At 43.2% G+C, this 18,611-nt stretch overlaps 1 protein-coding gene across 1 annotated transcript in view; it reads left to right on the top strand.

The window, feature by feature from the left end:
* The window catches only part of Kif5c (kinesin family member 5C), a 181,755-nt gene that overhangs the window by 67,078 nt on the left and 96,066 nt on the right, over positions 1-18,611 (top strand). The window contains exons 3-7 of the mRNA XM_045147133.1: positions 1,609-1,682; positions 10,714-10,818; positions 15,074-15,122; positions 15,657-15,712; positions 17,484-17,571. Of these exons, the coding sequence (XP_045003068.1) occupies positions 1,609-1,682; positions 10,714-10,818; positions 15,074-15,122; positions 15,657-15,712; positions 17,484-17,571 (372 nt within the window). The remainder of the gene's footprint in view (positions 1-1,608; positions 1,683-10,713; positions 10,819-15,073; positions 15,123-15,656; positions 15,713-17,483; positions 17,572-18,611) is intronic.

The raw sequence follows: 18,611 nt of genomic DNA, 5'->3' as shown, positions 1-18,611 counted from the left end.
AGAAAAGTAGCTGGAAGTGCCTTGGCATTCAGGCTAATGAGTCCAGAGCCCTTCAAAGAAGGTGTTTGCAGTGTGGACGGAGATAGTTAATTTCCCCAAAATAAGAGATTTAGTATTGTGATGGGAGCTGGCATTCCCGTTTCCTAGAGCTGTTTGGGTTATGAATGTAGGATTTTAAAAGCATGTTATGCATGTGACTTCTCTCTTCATGGTAGTTTAGAAGCATACCGACCTGACCACTGTCTCTACCTGAGGAATCTGCTCTGAGCAAGCTGACATTTTCATAAAAAGTAGAGCTTTAACACTGACTTCTCCAAGTTGTTCCCTTCTGCCGTTTCCAGGGAAACCACTTCCAGAAGTCAGATATGTGTGAACATTTTCTCTGCTTCTGTCTTGGTCTCTCTCAATATAGCTTGATGGAAACTGTTAAGGGATGCTAGGATTTTTAAAAAAAAAAAAAGGCACTTTTTTTTTTTTTTAGTTTCCTGAAGGAAATTCCTTTCTGTTCTGATCCTAAATCATATGCTAATAATTTCAGAACACTAAAATGTATGTAAAATAAAGCCCAACAAGCAAAACAAAAGCCAAGCAGCATCTAACGTCCACAGAGGCAACTCTCCAACTCCCCTGAAATGGATGGACAAAGCTGATTGCCTGGTGTGCTTTTCTCACATGGTCCCAAGGACAACATCAGGGTTTCCCTCCCTGCTCTCACCCCCCCCCCCATTGATGATTTCCTCCTTAGGTGCAGAGTGGTGGGTTGGGGATATTAAATATGCAGCGTTTCCATTTCCACGGCATTTGCGTGGATGGGGGAGGCAGGAGGGAGTGTATTTTAATCGCCTCTGCTGCTCTTAAAAGAATTCCCACGGACAGTCTTCAGCTCTGCGGCAGAAAGCAGCCCCCATCCACACGCCTCCTCTCATCCCCGAGTGAAGCGGAAGCTGGCCTGCGGCTTGTCACAGTGTGCTCCTTGTGTAATTAAAAGACATTCCTGACGCTGATGAACCTGGGCGATCTTCCTCACAAGGCACTGAAAAACACAGAGGCCTTAAATTTAAGTTGTGCCTGTTGGTTTGCAGTCTGATTGGATTGTCCATGGGGATCATTTTACTGCGTGGGGCCTATCCCTCCCCCACCTGCTGTGATAGAGTCTGTTCTGATGAGGTTCGGTGGGGTCCCCATGAGAAACAGTACCAAGGAGCCAGGTGTATGCTGGCCCAGATCAAATGTTCAGGCAAGACGTTCTTAGCTGACTTACTCCAAAATTTGAGAACCTGGATGCTTTCCCTGTCCAGTGATCTCAAGAGATCAATATATAGAAACTCAAGTAGCCTAAAAAACAAAACAAAAAAAAAAAAAAACTCTGCTTAATTCTACAGTAATACAGCCCGTAGAAATGTGAGCCCCTTTTTCTGTTTGAGGAGCAGTGGATGCTATCATTTCTGTTGTTACCACACAATTCTACTTAAAAAGCATATGGAGTTTGCACCTATCATTTGTAGGAGAAAAGAGATGGGCCGTTTGGAACCTGTCACTAGAGCATGCATCCCTGGCAGTGCAGGGTCAAAGGAATGTGCCAACTTAAGTTTCTTGTCTTGCTTGCAGATGTCCTTGAGGGTTATAATGGGACAATTTTTGCATATGGACAGACTTCATCAGGAAAAACGCACACCATGGAGGTAAGTTTGCATTTTCTCTCAGGTGAATTGGTGCTTCCAGAAAAACCCGAGGTGCACATGGCTTTCTTTACTGGGCAGCAAAGGTGGTTAGGTATGCCCAGTCATTGTCTTTGAGGAATTTAAAAATAGTAGTGGGTAATAAAATCTTAAGAGTTTAGCATGAAAAAGCCTTCTGTTGATTGCTTTATCCCATTATAAACATAAATTCCATTAAAAAATACTCAGCATGAGGCTCAATTGCAGAGCATATGGGGCCCTGGGTTAGTTCCCAGTACCACACACACGTGCTTGCACACACAATCAATACATTTTCAGTGGTGTGAATATCCTTATGAAATGATAAGGCCAGTTGGGAAGGTGAATGTAGGGCTGTAGAGATGGCTTAGTGGTTAAGGCACTTGACTGCAAAGCCAAAGGATCCAGGTTTGATTACCCAGTACCCATGTAACTCAGAACCACAAAGTTGGCACATGCATCTGGAACTTGTGTCCAGGTTCTTAGGGGAATTGAACCCTGATCCCAAGGCTTTGCAGGCAAGTGCTGTAATCAGGGAGCCCTTTCTCCAGCCTGCAGTGTTTTTTTTTTTTTAATCAAATGCAGTATTAAGTAGAATGATTTTTACATGTTCCTAAGTTGAACATTCTGAAGACTAGTGACACTAGGAGAATTTCATGGCAAAAAATGCCAGACTCCGTAGAGTCGGGATGTTTATCTCTGCCCCATTGTTCCACTGCTGGGGATTAAGCTCTGGGATTATGCCTGCTAGGCAAGTGCTCCACTACGGAGCTCCTCTCCTAGCGCCCTACTAATGCATTTTGCTTTGGTGTATGTGTGTGTGTGTGTGTGTGTGTGTGTGTGTGTACATGTTCATACAGTGGTGCACATTGGGAGGTCAGAGGACAACCTCAAGTGTTTGTCCCCTCTTTCTTCCTTCTTTGAGACAGGGTCTTTTATTGATCACCAGGCTAGTTGGGCCTTGAACCTCTGGGGATTCTCCTGTCCCTCTTCGATATAGTTGTAGGTGCTCTGGAATTACAGATGCTAGGTCACCCAACTTTTATGTGGGTTTTGAGGATACTCAGGTACTTACGCTTGCATAGCAAGGGCCTTATCTACTGAGCTGTCTCCCCAGCCCCTTGTTCATGTTTTTATTAACAGTAGCTATCTCTGAGAAGAGGCTTCATAGTGTGTATGTTAAAATGGTGCCAGCATAGTGGCTGTGGCCACCCCATGTGTACGGGAATGAGATCTCCAGCAGACAGTAGTCCACTTTGTACCAAGAGAAACTATTAACTTCCCTTGAACATCCTTCCTCCTTTACTTACATACCTGGCTCCAGTAGGCACTGGAGACTGTGACCCCAGCTTACACTGTTGGTTATGCAGCTTGGTGGCTTCAGGTGTTTTCCAAACAAGAACCTTTACTGCCTCCTTTTCTGCTTTTGCTTGCATGTATGCGGGTTTTTTTTCTCTTTTTCTTCCCTTTCTCCCTTCCTCCCTCCCTCCTTTCCTTCCTTCCTTCCTTTCTTTTTTTTTAAAAAAAAAAAAACAAACCTGGGACTCCTGCAAGGCCTTCAGGGCTGGGTAATTTTATCTAAAGGCTAGGCTCACCTGACAGGTGAAGAGAAGAGAGAATGGTTATTATAAGAACCGGCGCAGAGCAAGTGTGGGGAATTCAGCTTACAAGCAGCAGGGCAAGATGAATCCTTAATCCTTCTTGCTAAGGTTTTTTCATTTATGAATCCCTCCTGGGACCAGCACTGTGCCAGCTGCTGCAGAATAGGTTTAGCTTATGAATCATTCCTATTGAAGAGGAAATTTCAAAGGCGTGAGTCTCAAATCCTCAGGGCTCTGATGTTCTGTGCACTGACTTCCAGTGTGGGCTGTGATGCTGGGCATCTCATTTCCATGGTGTTGACTTTCTTTTGTCCATTTTGCTGAAGACAAAGTGGCTTGGAGACCATATAGGTCAAAGAAACAGGACACATTTGCTACCCCTTTTCCAGAAGGACTGTTGCCCGACACGTGAGCTCTATAAGCCAGTTGTTTCTACATCTCACACCCAACGGCACTACACGCTGAAAGTATCCACCCTGGTGTATCTCTGCTCTACCTGGGCCCTACGCCTTTCTCTCTCTCTCTTATTGGGCCACAGGCCCTTGACCTTGCAGGTACTAGGAAAGTTATAGTTTCCCACTTTCCCAGCCCCATCACTCCAGTAGCTGTGAATAAAATGTGCTTAATAACTCATACAGAGGGAAGAAGGGGAAGAGGGAGGAATGGGGGGTTATGCATCTCATTAGGGAATCTATCAGTTTTGAGGATTTTGAAAATTATTAATTATTAATTATACACAGGGGGAAAAATCCTTAATATGTGAAGTCCCCCAAACAATTAGGGAATGTTTACAAGAGTGAACTAGTAAACTTAGAATAAATTCATCTTTGAGAAATATAAAGAAATGTAAAATGTTCTCTAAATGCCAGAACCTTAAAGTGGAAGACAAGAAAGAGACTGCTTCCCAGAGGAAAGCCTTAGGGAGTGAAAAGATTAGCTTAGGGTGAGGGGAAGAGGTATGCCAGATGCTAATATGGTGTACACTTGTTAAATCAGAGGATTGTGAGCCTTGGGGATCTCAAAGTGTAAATTCCACTTGCCTGCCCATAGAGCGCTCACAAGGAGCCTGAAGGGAGCCCTGCTCTGTACAGGTTTTGAATCAGTTACCCAAATTCGTTGTCTGCATCTTTGTCATCTGCCTGGCAGGAGTTGCTGTTCTTTCTTGTGACTTCAGCATCCAGTTGGAAGGAGTTGATGTGGACACCCAGTCCTTTGCTGAATTCTGTTCTTTCCTAGGGTATTTACAGACTAGAGGAAGGTAGGGGAATATTAAGAGGAAAGCAGAGAAAAGGGGAAACCACAGGGTGAAGTCAAGGGGACTTTAAGAGACCTAGAAAAGCAGGACCCTGGAATGCAGTTAAGTCCAAAAAGCTCTGCAGGATCTGTGTCTTCTAAGTGGAAGAATTTATGTATTCAGCATTGCACATTGTGATCTTTCAAAGGCATTCAGAGGGGATGTTAGCTCCCTGAGTGGACAGAACTGTCACATTTTAAAGCTATTTTTCATTTTAATCCTCCTATTTTGGGACTGGCATCCAGTGGTGTTTCTATTATCTTCCACTGAAAGGAACAAACAGATAAGCTGCATAAAATTGGAAAGATTAGCTTCTTATGATGGATCATTTAAAGTGGATTTTCAGGAAAAATAGGACTCACTGGACAGTGTTGGTGCTGAGCTTGGTGGGCACTATCATTCAGGGCTGTGCACTTGTCAGCAAAATAGCCAGGCTGCTGCTGAAGAGGGTATTGGGGTGCTGGCTGCAGCAAGGAAGAGAGACTTGTCCCACGGATAAATGAAACTGAGAAGGGAGTTGCTTGGCCCATGCTTCCCTGAGAGATGGCTGGAGACACCTTGTGGTTTTCCTTCAGCTCAAGGAGACACCCAGAGGCCATCTGAATGGCGCAGTTTTTCCACCCATCATTCAAGCCTGCCTGGTGATTTTGAACGAAACCAAACAGTACGTAACGCTCTCGTGCTGCCAGCCACCTGCTTTCCCATCTCAGGTGTTTGGAAGAAACTGTCCTGCCTTGGGGACTGAGGAGGCCACTTTACTGGAGCATAGTGAGTCGTGTTCAGTGGCACATGGTCTATGTCCTTTTTCTCCTCCTACACTCGTTCCTGGAAGATCAAATATAGTGGGAAAAGTTTCTGAAGGGAGTCATGCAGACTGCAGTTGTGAAATGCTTGTCCTTTTTGCTCTTTGGGAGAAGCAAGAAGATAGATGAAGTGGCTCATTTCTTTGCTTTTCACGTGCATCCCTTATCCTCCAGCCAGCTACACTGCTATTCGCTAATGGGGCACAGTTGTTCCTGGACCACAGTTCTCTAATGGGCCATGGTTGTTCCCATCCTGTGCTTTGCTGCTGCCTGCTCAGTCCTCTACTGATAGCCCCTGCCCATTCTTTTTTTTTTTTAAATAAATTTATTTTTGTTTATTTATTTGAGACAGACAGAGAAAGAGGCAGATAGAGAGAGAGAAAATGGGCACGCCAGGGCTTCCACCCACTGCAGACGAACTCCAGACGCATGTGCCCCCTTGTGCATCTGGCTAACGTGGGTCCTGGGGAGTCGAGCCTCGAACCGGGGTCCTTAGGCTTCACAGGCAAGCGCTTAACCGCTAAGCCATCTCCCCAGCCCCTCTGCCCATTCTTAACCTGTGCATCCCTCATGATCTCCCAAGTAGCTATTTCCCCTGCCCCAGTTGGAAGGGCTTTGTGTCCACTGAATATCTACAGCTCACAGCCTCATCACTCTGTAGGTGACTACACTGTTTGTCTATGCATATCTATTTCATCTATGAGCAGTCGGCATGGAAGCAATGAAAACCTTTACACACACACACACACACACACACACACACACACACACACGCACCCCACAGGTACTTCATATGTCTACATGTGTAGGGCACTGCCATGCACAGGCTGGAGCCTTCAGTAGACAGGCCTGAGCTGCCAGGCATGGCTAAGGACCCCCGGACTACAGGAAGCCACTCCCTTTCCAAAACTGGCACACCTGAATTTAGGCTTTGCCCTGTGACCTCTGGCCAGTTGCCTAGGGAACTCCTTATATGGTATCAGCCAGCAGCCTTTGCACAGCCCATCCCCCTGTACCATACCATTGTTTACCTGCTGGAATGTATGTCCCCATATGCTGATTAGGCATCAACAAGCAACCTTGTACATCCAATCCCCTTAGGACCCTCAACTGCTTATAAACCCATTTCCCTATGGATTAGATGGAGCTGTTCACAGAGACTGTCTCCCGTAAGTAATTCTTTCTTTCAAGCACTCACCACAGTTGCCTGGACGCCTCTGGGGGAACTGTGGCTGGTCCCCGAGGATCCAGGCACCCACACATGTATACATATTTCATATATACTGTATACTTAGGCATTCTACATGTAACACACACATTCACATCTCCAAAATGCATGCCATACAGACACTCAGATAAACCACACACATGCAGGGACATTCCACATGTATCACACATATGCCATACACACGTCTCATATGCATCATACATACCCAGAGACACATCACCCACAAGCATCCTCCCACATAACTGCACCATATCTACATATATATCATGACCAAGGCATACCTGTTACAGATAATCTCCTCACACTGCCCCCCAACAAGCAGACACACCCACATACATATGCTCCTTTGCCCCACCTCCCAACCCCAGCACACAAAGATTGTTTTGGCAGCCTCAGTTTAAGCCAGGAATCAATAAATAATGAATCTGGTCCAAGAGAACCATCTAGGGAAACGAGTTTAAGTCAATGGTAAATAATTTTTGTTTTACCAGTCTTTCTGCGCTGGTTGTGGACCACTGAGGAGAAGCTAAAAGAATTATCATGGATTATTCAAGAGTTCTGGAGCTCTGAGTAGGGAAGTCTTCTGATTGGTTGAGTGGAATGGTGAAATCTGACTGGAAGGAAATCTGGTCTTGTTACAGGAATCATTTCTGTCAATACTCTCAACAGTGCAGGGCATGCTGCCGTGGTGGTTTAGCCGTGTTTATGTTAGCCGATGGGATTTAATGTTACCAATATTTGAGACTTCTGGTCTCAGTTATTTAGTACTGGTCTTAAGATAGAACATACAGTAGTGGTATGAGGGGAAAAATGTGTTTTCTGAGTCCTTGGGTCAAAAAAGCCTCAGTGATGCTTATTAAGAACCTATTGAGAATGAATGCTAAACAGATGCTCACATGTATCAAGTCCTTCCTGTGTCAGTAAGTACTTCATGTATACTATTTAAACCTTGTGCTAATTTTATGCAGTAAGTACTGTAGTAAGTCTCCAAAGCGTTAGAAGAAGTATATGGACCCTGACCATCTTCAGTGTGTATATAGCTGTTGTAGTTACCTTCTCGTTGCTGAGAAGCAGCACCCAACCAAAAGCAGCTAATAGGAGAAAAGGTTTTGATTTTGGCTTAAAGGGAGAAGTTTCATCATCTTGAGGGAAAAGGTGGTAGAGCAGAGGCCCGACATCACCTTGCCATCAGCAGCCAGAAAGCAATAAAGGAGAGTGAGGTAAGATCTGGCAAGGGGTAACTGGCTATAACATCCTTAAGCCCACTCTCCAAAATTTCTGTTAGTTGAGAGTCAGGTATAAAAACACACGAGTTTATGGGGGACATTTGATCCAAACCACCATATTCCACCCAGCCCCCATAACTTTGATCATCCATGATGTAAGATGGAATGCATTTAGTCCAACTTTAAAAGTCCTTACAGTTTTTATTTATTTATTTATTTTACCAATTTCAATACTGTTCAAACATCCTTTATAGTCCAAAGTCTCTTAACTGTGAGCCTTTAAAACTTAAAAACACACAGTGGCATATAGTAAACATTCATGTTGCAATGCAAGGAAAGTCCGAACCAATGTAAGATGCCAAAACAGGGCAAACATCAAATCCCAAGTCTAACCAGTGACAAAGATTCTGGGGTTCCAATTCTGTCCCTCCAGCTGGGCTTCTTACTATCCTGGGAAATACTCCATCACCAGCTAGCCGCTGTCCTTGGCAGCCATTCCATAGTCCTGGCATTAGAAATTTTTTTTTTTTCTACCTTATCCACAATTCACCCTCATGATGCCACTGAGTCTCCATGCAGGGACTCCAACAACACTGCCTCACATTTCCCAGTAGCAATTTCCAACAAAACCGTGTCACACATCCAATGGCCCATTCTTTCCTGCATTTGTTATATTCCCTTAGTACCAGGTAGGCTACTAAATTTGTTAATCCAGTGGAGAATAAAGCTGACTTTGAAGAGCAGACACTTCTTCAGCATTTTGGCCCCTTATTTCCAAAAGAGTCGGCATTCTTTCTGCTCTCCCAATGCAGAACATCTGGCCAAATCTCAGTGGTGGTAATCTCTCAAACAGTTGCAGCTGAACAGTGCTATTTCTATCCTGAAGCTTTTATATCTTTGTTTGTCGTAACCATCTTCTCACACCAGTCCATTTCTTCTAAATTGAAGTTCTCAGGACATGGGAAGAGCACAGCCAGTCTCTCACACAAACTGTCTGTAGCCCAGTTTGGAAAAAGCTCTTTCTTCCCATCATAAGCTGAGCCTCACAGTCCACAGTCCTCTCTGCATTTAGGTCTTTCAGCTCTGCCCAGAATGGTCTATCATACTCTTAGAGTACAGCATCTCGTAGGCCAAGGTTTCAAATTCTACATTCTTCCCGCAAATCAGTTCCAAAAGGCCAAAAGCCACACTGTCAGGTTCTCAGCATCAATAACCCCAATCGAGTAGTAACAGTTTTCTGTTGGAGTTATCTCCTTATTGCTGGAACAATGCACCCAGCCAAAAGTAGGTGACAGGAGGAAAGTTTTACTTTGGTTTGCAGACTCAAGGGGAAGTTCCATGATGGCAGTGGAAAGATGGTAGAGCAGAGGCTGGACATAACCTCTACCAAAGCAGGTGGACAACAGAAGAAGGAGAGTGAATCAGTCTCTAGCAAGTGGGAGCTGGCTGTAACACCCTAAGCCCAAACAAACAACACATCTCCTCCAGCAAGGCTCTATCTCCCAAACTACTATCAATGGGGGCCAAGCTATTCAGAACATGAATTTATGGGTGACATCTGATTCAAACCACTACAATAGCCAAACTAAAAATAATATAAATATATTAGGTGGTTTACTGTTCTTAGTAGATGTGGACATCCCAGAGGAATAGCAAGTTTTGCAGATAAGAAAGCAGCTAGAGGTCAGACATAAATTTTGCTTTTTCTGTTTGTTACTGGAGTAGAAAGTCTGAGGTCAGGTGTCCCAAGGAGGGCCAGTGATGCCAGGTTCATGGTGGTCTGACTTTAGTGCCCAAGTTCATGTACTCATGTAGGTTCTTGTTTTTTTCTAACCCCAGTGTTGAGTTGCAAGTCACTTTCAGATAGACATTGTGGGAGAAAAAGAGGACTCTAAGAAAAACAGAGCCACTCTCAATCTCTCTATCCATGTCTCCACTTTTTCCTCTTCCTTTCCTAGGGAACAAACCCTGGGATCACATATGCTAGGCAAGCTCTGTTCCAGTGATGTTTCTTGAGAGTCTTCAGAGGTGGCAAATACATTCTAGACATTAAAGGTGGATGTACTGATGTTCAAAAAGGAGAATATGTCTATCCCCTCAACTATTAGGTAAAATAAATTAAAAAGGGAAGAAAAGAATATGAGACTATCCAAAAAGTAGATTTAAATTTTAGAAAGAGGAAAATTTGAACAATTTAGGCTTGGAATTACAGATTTTAAAAAGAAATTGATGAAATGGATTTTCTTGGCTAGTCTGTAAAATGACACTTAGGACACTTGAAGGCATTTTGAGAATAAGACTTTTAGAAATTTTTGAGCAATAGTGGCTTACATGAAATGATGTTTGTCAATTCTCAAGGTAACTTTGTTCAAGGGAGTTAACTTACTTAAGTCATGTTGGCTTAGGGTAATTTGTAAATTCTTACAAATAAAATCTATATATTTTCAGTCCTCTTCTCCCCTTCCTCTTTCTCACCCAGATAGTGGCCACCTGCATGTGCATTTGCTCAAAGGAACAACTCTGCCCACTCCAAAGGGGAACAGGTTGAGTTATTACACTGGCTTTTGGCTTGTTGGTACAGCAGGGAGGTTTCTGAGAGAGCCAACATGCCCTTGTGTGGCTGCTTCCTGTCATTCCATGGAGTTTAAGAAGCCCAAGGTTGAGCCAGGGCTAATGCTCATTTTTAACCTTCTTATCAGCCATTTCTAAAAATCTCAGTTTACCTTACAGGACACAAGCAAAACATTGCGTACTAAGTGAACTTGTATTTGACAGATTGAAAAAAAGGAGGAACAAAAGGGTACTCCTTTCTTTTCACTTCCCAGCACTCTTTAACTGCCTATTTTGTATTTTTCATCCACCAGGGGAAGTTACATGACCCTCAACTCATGGGGATCATACCAAGGATCGCACACGATATTTTTGACCATATTTATTCCATGGATGAGAACCTGGAGTTTCACATCAAGGTAAGTGCTATTGATTAAGTACCAAGCGAAGACACGGCACCCCAAATCATCTTCTGTCTTCACTGTTTTACATGGACACAAAAGCTGGTGTGGTATAATTCATGTAACATTCTTGTTTGATGCAGAGCTCTATTGTTTAATGAGGTAATCCAGTGGTTGGCTATCTGGATGCCTTGCTTGAAATAACAAGATAAGGAAAGTGTAAGCCCCTTTTAGGGTAGAATCATTTTAATAGTTGGTTCATCTCTACCCTTTCCCTGTGCATTTCTGTAGATAAATGGAACTATGTGTGTGTATTCCCCAAAGTGTGTTTCCTGGAGGACAATCCTGTGTATCATCAGTAGGAAGGCTAGCCAAGGCAAGGGCTGTATGGGAAACTTTGTCGACCAATGCTAACTTCATTACAAGTTTAATTATGCTTTTGGGTAATGTGGGAACATATCTTTGTACTGTATTTCCCTGTTTAGGGATACTTTCTCTCTCTCTCTCTGTCTTTGGAATGAGAGGCTAGTTTGTTTGTTTTTTTGCTTTTTGGTTTTTTGAGGTAGGGTCTCACTGTAACCCAGACTGACCTGGAATTCACTATGCAGTCTCAGACTGGCCTCAAACTCACAACGATCCTTCTACTTCAGCCTCTTAAGTGCAACTCAACACTGGGGTTAGAAAAAACAAGAACCTACGTGAGTACATGAACTTGGGCACTAAAGTCAGGCCACCATGAACCTGGCATCACTGGCCCTCCTTGGTACACCTGACTCTAGACTTTCTACTCCAGTGACAAGCAGAAAAGTAAAATTCATATATGTGTGACCTCTAGCTGTTTTCTTATCTGCAAAACTTGTGCCCTGTCCTGCACATAGTACCTGCTTCTCTATGTCTGTGACTAAAATAGGGTTGACAGGACTGAGAACAGAGGGGTCATTTTACAAGCCTCAGAGCTAAATAGATCAACTGAGAAGGTGTCCCTGAAGGCCAGAGCCTAATTGTACTAGACCTAGTGGGTTAGAAATAGGGAAGCAGGGTTAGAGAAATGGCTTAGCTGTTAAGGCACTTGCCTATAAAGCCAAAGGACCCAGGTTCGATTCCCCAGGACCCATGTAAGCCAGATGCACAAAGTGGCACATGTATCTGGAGTCTGTTTGCAGCAGCTAAAGGCCTTGCATTCCTATTCTTTCTCTCTCTCTCAAATAAATAAATATTAAAAAAATTTTAAAAAGAAATGGGGAAGCTGAAGTTCAAAGACACAGAGTTAAATGGCCCACTTTTATGAGCAGAATCTCTGTAGACCAAACTGACATTTGGTACCCTTTTCATTGTATTAAGTTTCTTCCCATACTTATTTTACATAATATACCTTTCCTAAATAACATGAGAAGGTTTTAGCTGTTTGTCCAGTTATGAACCTCATCTAGCGAAACTTGATTTCCTTGTAGTTCCTTTGTTGGAGAAAGCCTGGCTCTCCTTATTGCCATGCTTCTTTCCTTCGTTGGCCCAGGAGCCTGTTGCTTTGATGGGATCAAGCTTAGAAGCTTAGTGCTTCTTTAAGGGCCTTTGCATTTACATACTTTAAACTACTGTTGGGCTTTTACATGATAATCCTGCAGTAAGATGTTAAACCAATTACTGCCCTGGAAATAGTGCCTTGTGTTAGAATCTTATTAAGATTTTAAAACAGCTCTAGCATGACATGGGAGAGAAGAAGGACAGTCTTCAGAGTTAAAATCTCAGGTTCAGGTTGCCACTTTGCATTTGTAGTTGTGCTTGGTTGTTCTGTAAAGAAGCATTAGCAGTGGGTCAGTCAGCTTCTGACTGTAGTGTGTTCTGAACAGAGTGGTGTCAAAAGTGGTGGCCAAAAAGAAAGAGGGTCACTGAGGGCAATCTTGAATATCTCCTTAGACATTATTTCTGAGCATGCTTTTGCTTACTGTCAAACAAGACCTGCTATTTTCCTTCTGCCTTCTATCACAAAGTTTTTGCAATGATAAAATAACAAATTTTGATATCCTACAAAACCAAAAATTAATAAATCTGATTCTACTTGAATTAAATTTGATTCTACTTGAATTAAATATGATTAGGATTCTAATTGCTAATATTCAGCTCATGACTACTTTTTAGGTGTAATTAACTTCTCTATAATCTGTGCAAGTAAGAACATGTGTTTATGAGAAAAAGTCTCAGTGACAATAAGACAATTTGAAATAAGTGGAATATGGTTGGCACCAGAGTGGAGCTAGTTACGGGGAGGGCAGAGTAGATGCGAGTAGGATTGGAAGACATTGGGCCCAGGAGGATTGGGCAGAGAGGAGTATAGCAGCATAAGAGATCATAGAGAGCCTTGAAGGCCTGGAGATGTCGTACAGTGGTAGAGTATTTGCCTTGCATGGGAAGTCCTGTTTTCAAGTCCCAGAGCAGCAAAAAAAGAAAAAGAAAAGAAATTCCAAACAAACAAAAGAGCTGTGAGTCATTTGAATGTCAGGTAGGTGAGAGATGACTGACAAGAGAAGCAGGTCAGATGAAACAGACACTTGTTAAAGGGCACAGGCCAGCAGGAGAGGACGGCCAGCTTCAGACTGCAGACTTCAAAGCCAGGACCCTAAATCACTCCCGAACTGGGAAGCTAGGCTGGTCGAGATGGTCAAGATGAACCAGGGCTGAGTTAGGCTAGGGATTAATGTTGGGTAAGTGGTCTTCCTGTTCCCCATTTAGAGGCAGGATTGGTATAGGCTAGGACAGCGCATGGGGTTTCTTTCACCTGGAGAGTCATACCTGCTGCAGCCATGGCTTGCTTAATGATGGAGAAGCAATTTTGTCATTCTGTGAGCATCATAGACTGTTCTTACACAATCCTAAGCTCTGATGTTACTAGGCAATATGATGGTGTTATGGGACAACCACTACATATGTGGCCTATTGTTAATCAGAACATCATCATGTGGCCCACAACTGTATTTTTCTTTTTGTCCATTCCCTTGTTTATGTTTCACAAATACTTGTAAGTATGAGAGAGAACAAAAGTTCGTGTAGGAGGCAGAAGCCAGATATAAACAGTGTGTAGAATGTACAGGGAGGTTTTCACATCATAAAGTCAAATGACTTCATTTGACAGATGAGGAAATTGAGGCCTGATATCTTAGTTATGTGCCCATTAAATTCCAAAGAATACATACTCAGTTTAAATAACTCTCAGACATCAACCTGTAGCATTGGCTAGGGAATCTAGAATCTGATTCCTAGGCCCTGGTCTTCATGATTCTGATCCAGTAGGGTGACGAAGGTTTCAGGTCTCTGCAAATGGATAATACTGATATGAGTGGTGCTGCCAAGGTCTGAGCGTATTTGTTTATTTATTTTGGTCTTTTCTGAGGTAGGGTCTCACACTAGCCCCGGCTGACCTGGAATTTACTATGTAGTCTCAGGGTGGCCTCCATCTGTCAGCGATACTTCAACCTCTGTCTCCTGAGTGCTGGGATTAAAGGCATATGTCACTGTGCCTGGCTGAGCATCATTATTTAAAAGGCTTCCCTTTTTCTCCCACAGTCTAGTTATCCTGTTTTTTTTTTTAAATTTTTTGTTTTTTAATTTATTTTTTAATTTATTTTTTATTTGAGAGCGACAGACACAGAGAGAAAGACAGGTAGAGGGAGAGAGAGAGAATGGGCGCGCCAGGGCTTCCAGCCTCTGCAAACGAACTCCAGACGCGTGCGCCCCCTTGTGTATCTGGCTAATGTGGGACCTGGGGAACCGAGCCTCGAACCGGGGTCCTTAGGCTTCACAGGCAAGTGCTTAACCACTAAGCCATCTCTCCAGCCCTGTTTATTTGTTTTTTGAGAAAGAATCTTACTGTGTATCCCAGGCTGGCCTAGAACTTATGGCCATCTTCCTGCCTCAGCCCCTTGAAGTGCTGAGACTATAGGCATGAGCTGATGATCTTTCATTGAGTCACATTTTGTTCAAGTTCTTCCAATACTCTGTACATGACCACCGTCACAGCCCTCTCCTGGTCATCCTGAGTGACTGCAGTTCTGGCCACCCTGCTCTTGTCCGCTCTCTGCTTCCTTCATGTGGCTGTACTCCCCCAGGTCTGAGGAGGCTGCGGGGGAAACTGTTTGAACGCTACTTGTCAGGGATGTTTTCTCTTCTGACTGTTGTCATACATAGAAGGTTACAGGACGCTGGCCCTTCACTTGGCAAAATTTTCCTAACTTCTAGTAATGGTGCTTATGAAATACCAATTTCACATTTTCAATTTCAGGTTTCCTATTTTGAGATCTACTTGGACAAAATACGGGACTTACTTGATGGTGAGTATTCTTGTCTGTTTGCTCTGTAACTCAAGTTCAAGGAGGTGAAATGCTTTAGAGAATTTATGCCTGAGGCATGGAGAAGAACTGGCAGAGCTGTCCTTTAGCTTCAGGCTACATGCTCATTCTCAGCTGCTGTATAACATTGGCTTAGTTACTGAGGGAGGGACGCATGGGTGTGGAGGTGTAAAGCTGACGTTGGGTGTCTTCTGCAGCCACTCTCCACCTTATTGAGACAGGATCTCTCATGTGAACCTAGAACCCACTACTTCTGCCTAGCTAGCTTTCAACAAGAAGCCCTCTGTCTCTTCCTCCTGTGCGCCAGGATTACAGAGGGCCACTATACCAACCTGGCATTTGAGTGGGCATTGGGAATCTAAACTCAGGTTCTCATGCTTGTACAAATGCTATGTAGTGAGCCATCTTCTCATGCCATGGTTGCCTATCTATCTGCTGTAACAGTCTCTTATTTTGTTTTCAATACAGAGTCTTTAACTTTGCTGTTCTTGCATGTCACCATTATTATCTCTACAGTGTCCAAGACCAATTTGGCTGTTCATGAAGATAAAAACCGAGTCCCCTATGTAAAGGTATGAGGAAAACTTGATTAGTAATGTAGTCAGCCTTTCTCCAGTCACTGTTGAAAAAGATTATTATATGAGATACCCAGAATATTATCTATTAAGGGCATGTAGATAGTTTACATGCTCCTTGTAATATTCATCTGGCTACAGAAACTAACATTTAGCTTCTGCAATTATAAATTTCCTTTATGTAAAAACTTTTATTACTTTTGATATTGAGGATTTAACCTAGTGTCTTGGGTATGCAAAGCCATGAGCTACCACTCTCAGCCATTTTAATGTAAATTATTATTCTTTAAATATTGTTATTTCATACTGTTCATTTTAAAGAGGTTTTGGACTGAGTGCAATCGTCTGTGCTTTGAAATAGTAGAAGTGTGTCATAGCATTATACCTCAGATGTCTAAGTGTTTGGGGATGGCTGCCTGCTAACTAAAGATGGAAGGCAAAGTGATGCTTCATCATTTCTTCCCCTCTCATTCTTTTAGTATCTGCTTCCTGACAGCATTGCTGCTGACTGTGACTGTGCATTCAAAAACCTAGAAAATCCTGACATTTCTTTGATAGCTGACATATAGGTTTCCTGAAGTTTGCTCAGTCTTTTCTCTCTCTGCATTGTGCTCTGTGTGTGTGTGTGTGTGTGTGTGTGTGTGTGTGTGTGTGTGTGTAAAAGTCACAGTTTGACATTGGAGGTTTTCCTCAGTTCTCCCCCAACCCTTTTTTTGCGGGGAGGTTTCAAGTTAGGGTCTCACTCTAGCTCAGGCTGACCTGGAATTCACCATGTAGTCTCAGGGTGGCCTTGCACTCATGGTGATCCTCCTACTTCTGCCTCCCTCCCATGTGATGGGATTAAAGGCGTGTGTCACCATGCCCAGCTATTTCCCCTTATTTTTTGAGACAAGGTCTTTCACTAAACCTGGAGCTTGCTGATTCAGCTGGACTACCTGGCCAGTAAGCCCAGATATCCTCTTGTCTCTACCTCCCCAACACTGGGAATAATGGTGTGGGCTGTCCTACCTATCTTTTACATGGGTGCTGGGGATCTGAACTCAGGTCCTTGTGCTTTAACCCCTGAGCAATCTCCTAGCCTCCCAGACTTCTTTCTCTTTCTCTCTTAAAAAATTTTTTTGTTCATTTTTATTTATTTATTTGAGAGTGACAGAGAGAGAGAGGCAGATAGAGAGAGAGAATGGGCCCTCCAGGGCCTCCAGCCATTGCAAACGAACTCCAGATGTATGTACCCCCTTGTGCATCTGACTAATATGGGTCCTGGGGAATCAAGCCTTGAACCACGGTCCTTAGCTTTATAGGCAAGCGCTTAACTGCTAAGCCATCTCTCAAGCCCCTCTTTTTTAAAAGTATTTATTCACTTGACAGAGGGAGGGAGAAAGGGGCAGAGAGAAAGAGAGAAAGAGAATTGAGAATGGGCACACCAGGGCTTCCAGCCATTGCAAACAAATTCCAGATGCATGTGCTTTGTGCATCTGGCTTTATGTGCATACTAGAGGATTGAACCCAGGTCATTAGGCTTTGCAAACAAGCACTTTTAACTGCTGATCCATGTCTTCAGCCCCTCCCCTTGACTTCTCTTTAATGTAGAATTCGAGCCCTAAGCAAAGAGGAAAAATTTGGGGGCCAGTATTATAGCCTTTCTGTTTATCTCTACCTTTAGGGAAAAAAAAAAAAAAACAAAAACAGAAAAAAATAGTTAGCAGTTTAAATTACTATTATTTTTCAATTCTTTAATGGCCAACCTGACTTGCTGTAACTCTCGTAGGGGTGCACCGAGAGGTTTGTGTCAAGCCCTGAAGAGGTCATGGATGTGATCGATGAAGGCAAAGCAAACCGACATGTGGCTGTGACAAGTAAGCGTGGTGTAGTGCCCCCCCCCCCCCCCCCGTGATGTAAACACAGGTGTCTGCTTCCCAACTGGGACAAGGGTGATGAAGTCCACATGAAGTAATGCATGGGAAGGCAGCTGAGCGCAGTGCAAATGTGTTTTCGCACAGTACCCTGAGGGCTTTGGAAATGGTGGGTAGGTAAGAGTTGCTAGGCCTTGATAACAGTTCTTTTAAAAATCATTTGTTTATTTATTTGACACAGAGAGAGAGAGATAGAGAGACAGAGAGAAAACGAGAATGAATGAATGAATATGGGCATGCCAGGGCCTTCTGCCACTATCAACAACCTCCATGCGAGGGCCTTCAGCCACGACAAACAACCTCCAGACACATGCACCCCTTGTGCATCTGCCTTACATGGGTTCTGGAGAATCAAACCAGGATCCTTTGGCTTTGCAGGCAAATGCCTTAATCGTTAAGCCATTTCTCCAGCCCTTTAAGTTTATTTTTCAGCATCTTATCCTTTCTGTTGGTTTGTTAAATAGGTCATAGGCCATTTTCTTACTTTCTTTTTCAGATTGGACATTGTTACATAGTAGTAACACAATAGATTTTTAAATGTTGATGCTGAACTTATTAGCTATAACTTTTTTTAAGTGGGCTCTTCAAAGTGCTTTTTTCTTTTCTAACAGAGAATCTTGTAGATGGTTTTGAGCAATAATTGTTAGTAACAGTTGAATGGTACACTGATGGGCCTCGTCCGAGTGGTGGACAAGGGAAGTATTTTTTCTCAGTGTCCCGCTCTAATGATGCATAATCTTGAGACCTTTTTGTGTATTTAACATGGGTGGTAGAGGTGTGTGTGTCTTAATCCTTTCTTAAGAAAGTTTTCATCCTTCCTTAAGAAAGCTTATGATATTTTTGATAAGGCCAGGCTTACACACGTGAGTACCACAGGCTATAATGGATGCTAATCACTGTGATAAAAGCTGAGGATTTCCATGGGGATGGGGAGGGGGAACCTGAGTTTCTTGAGGATCAGGCTAGAGTAGGGTGTTGGAAGA

Source organism: Jaculus jaculus, chromosome 4 (genome assembly GCF_020740685.1).
Source record: "Jaculus jaculus isolate mJacJac1 chromosome 4, mJacJac1.mat.Y.cur, whole genome shotgun sequence".
Classification (NCBI taxonomy): Eukaryota; Metazoa; Chordata; class Mammalia; order Rodentia; family Dipodidae; genus Jaculus; species Jaculus jaculus.
This window is presented reverse-complemented; position numbering and strand designations above follow the sequence as displayed.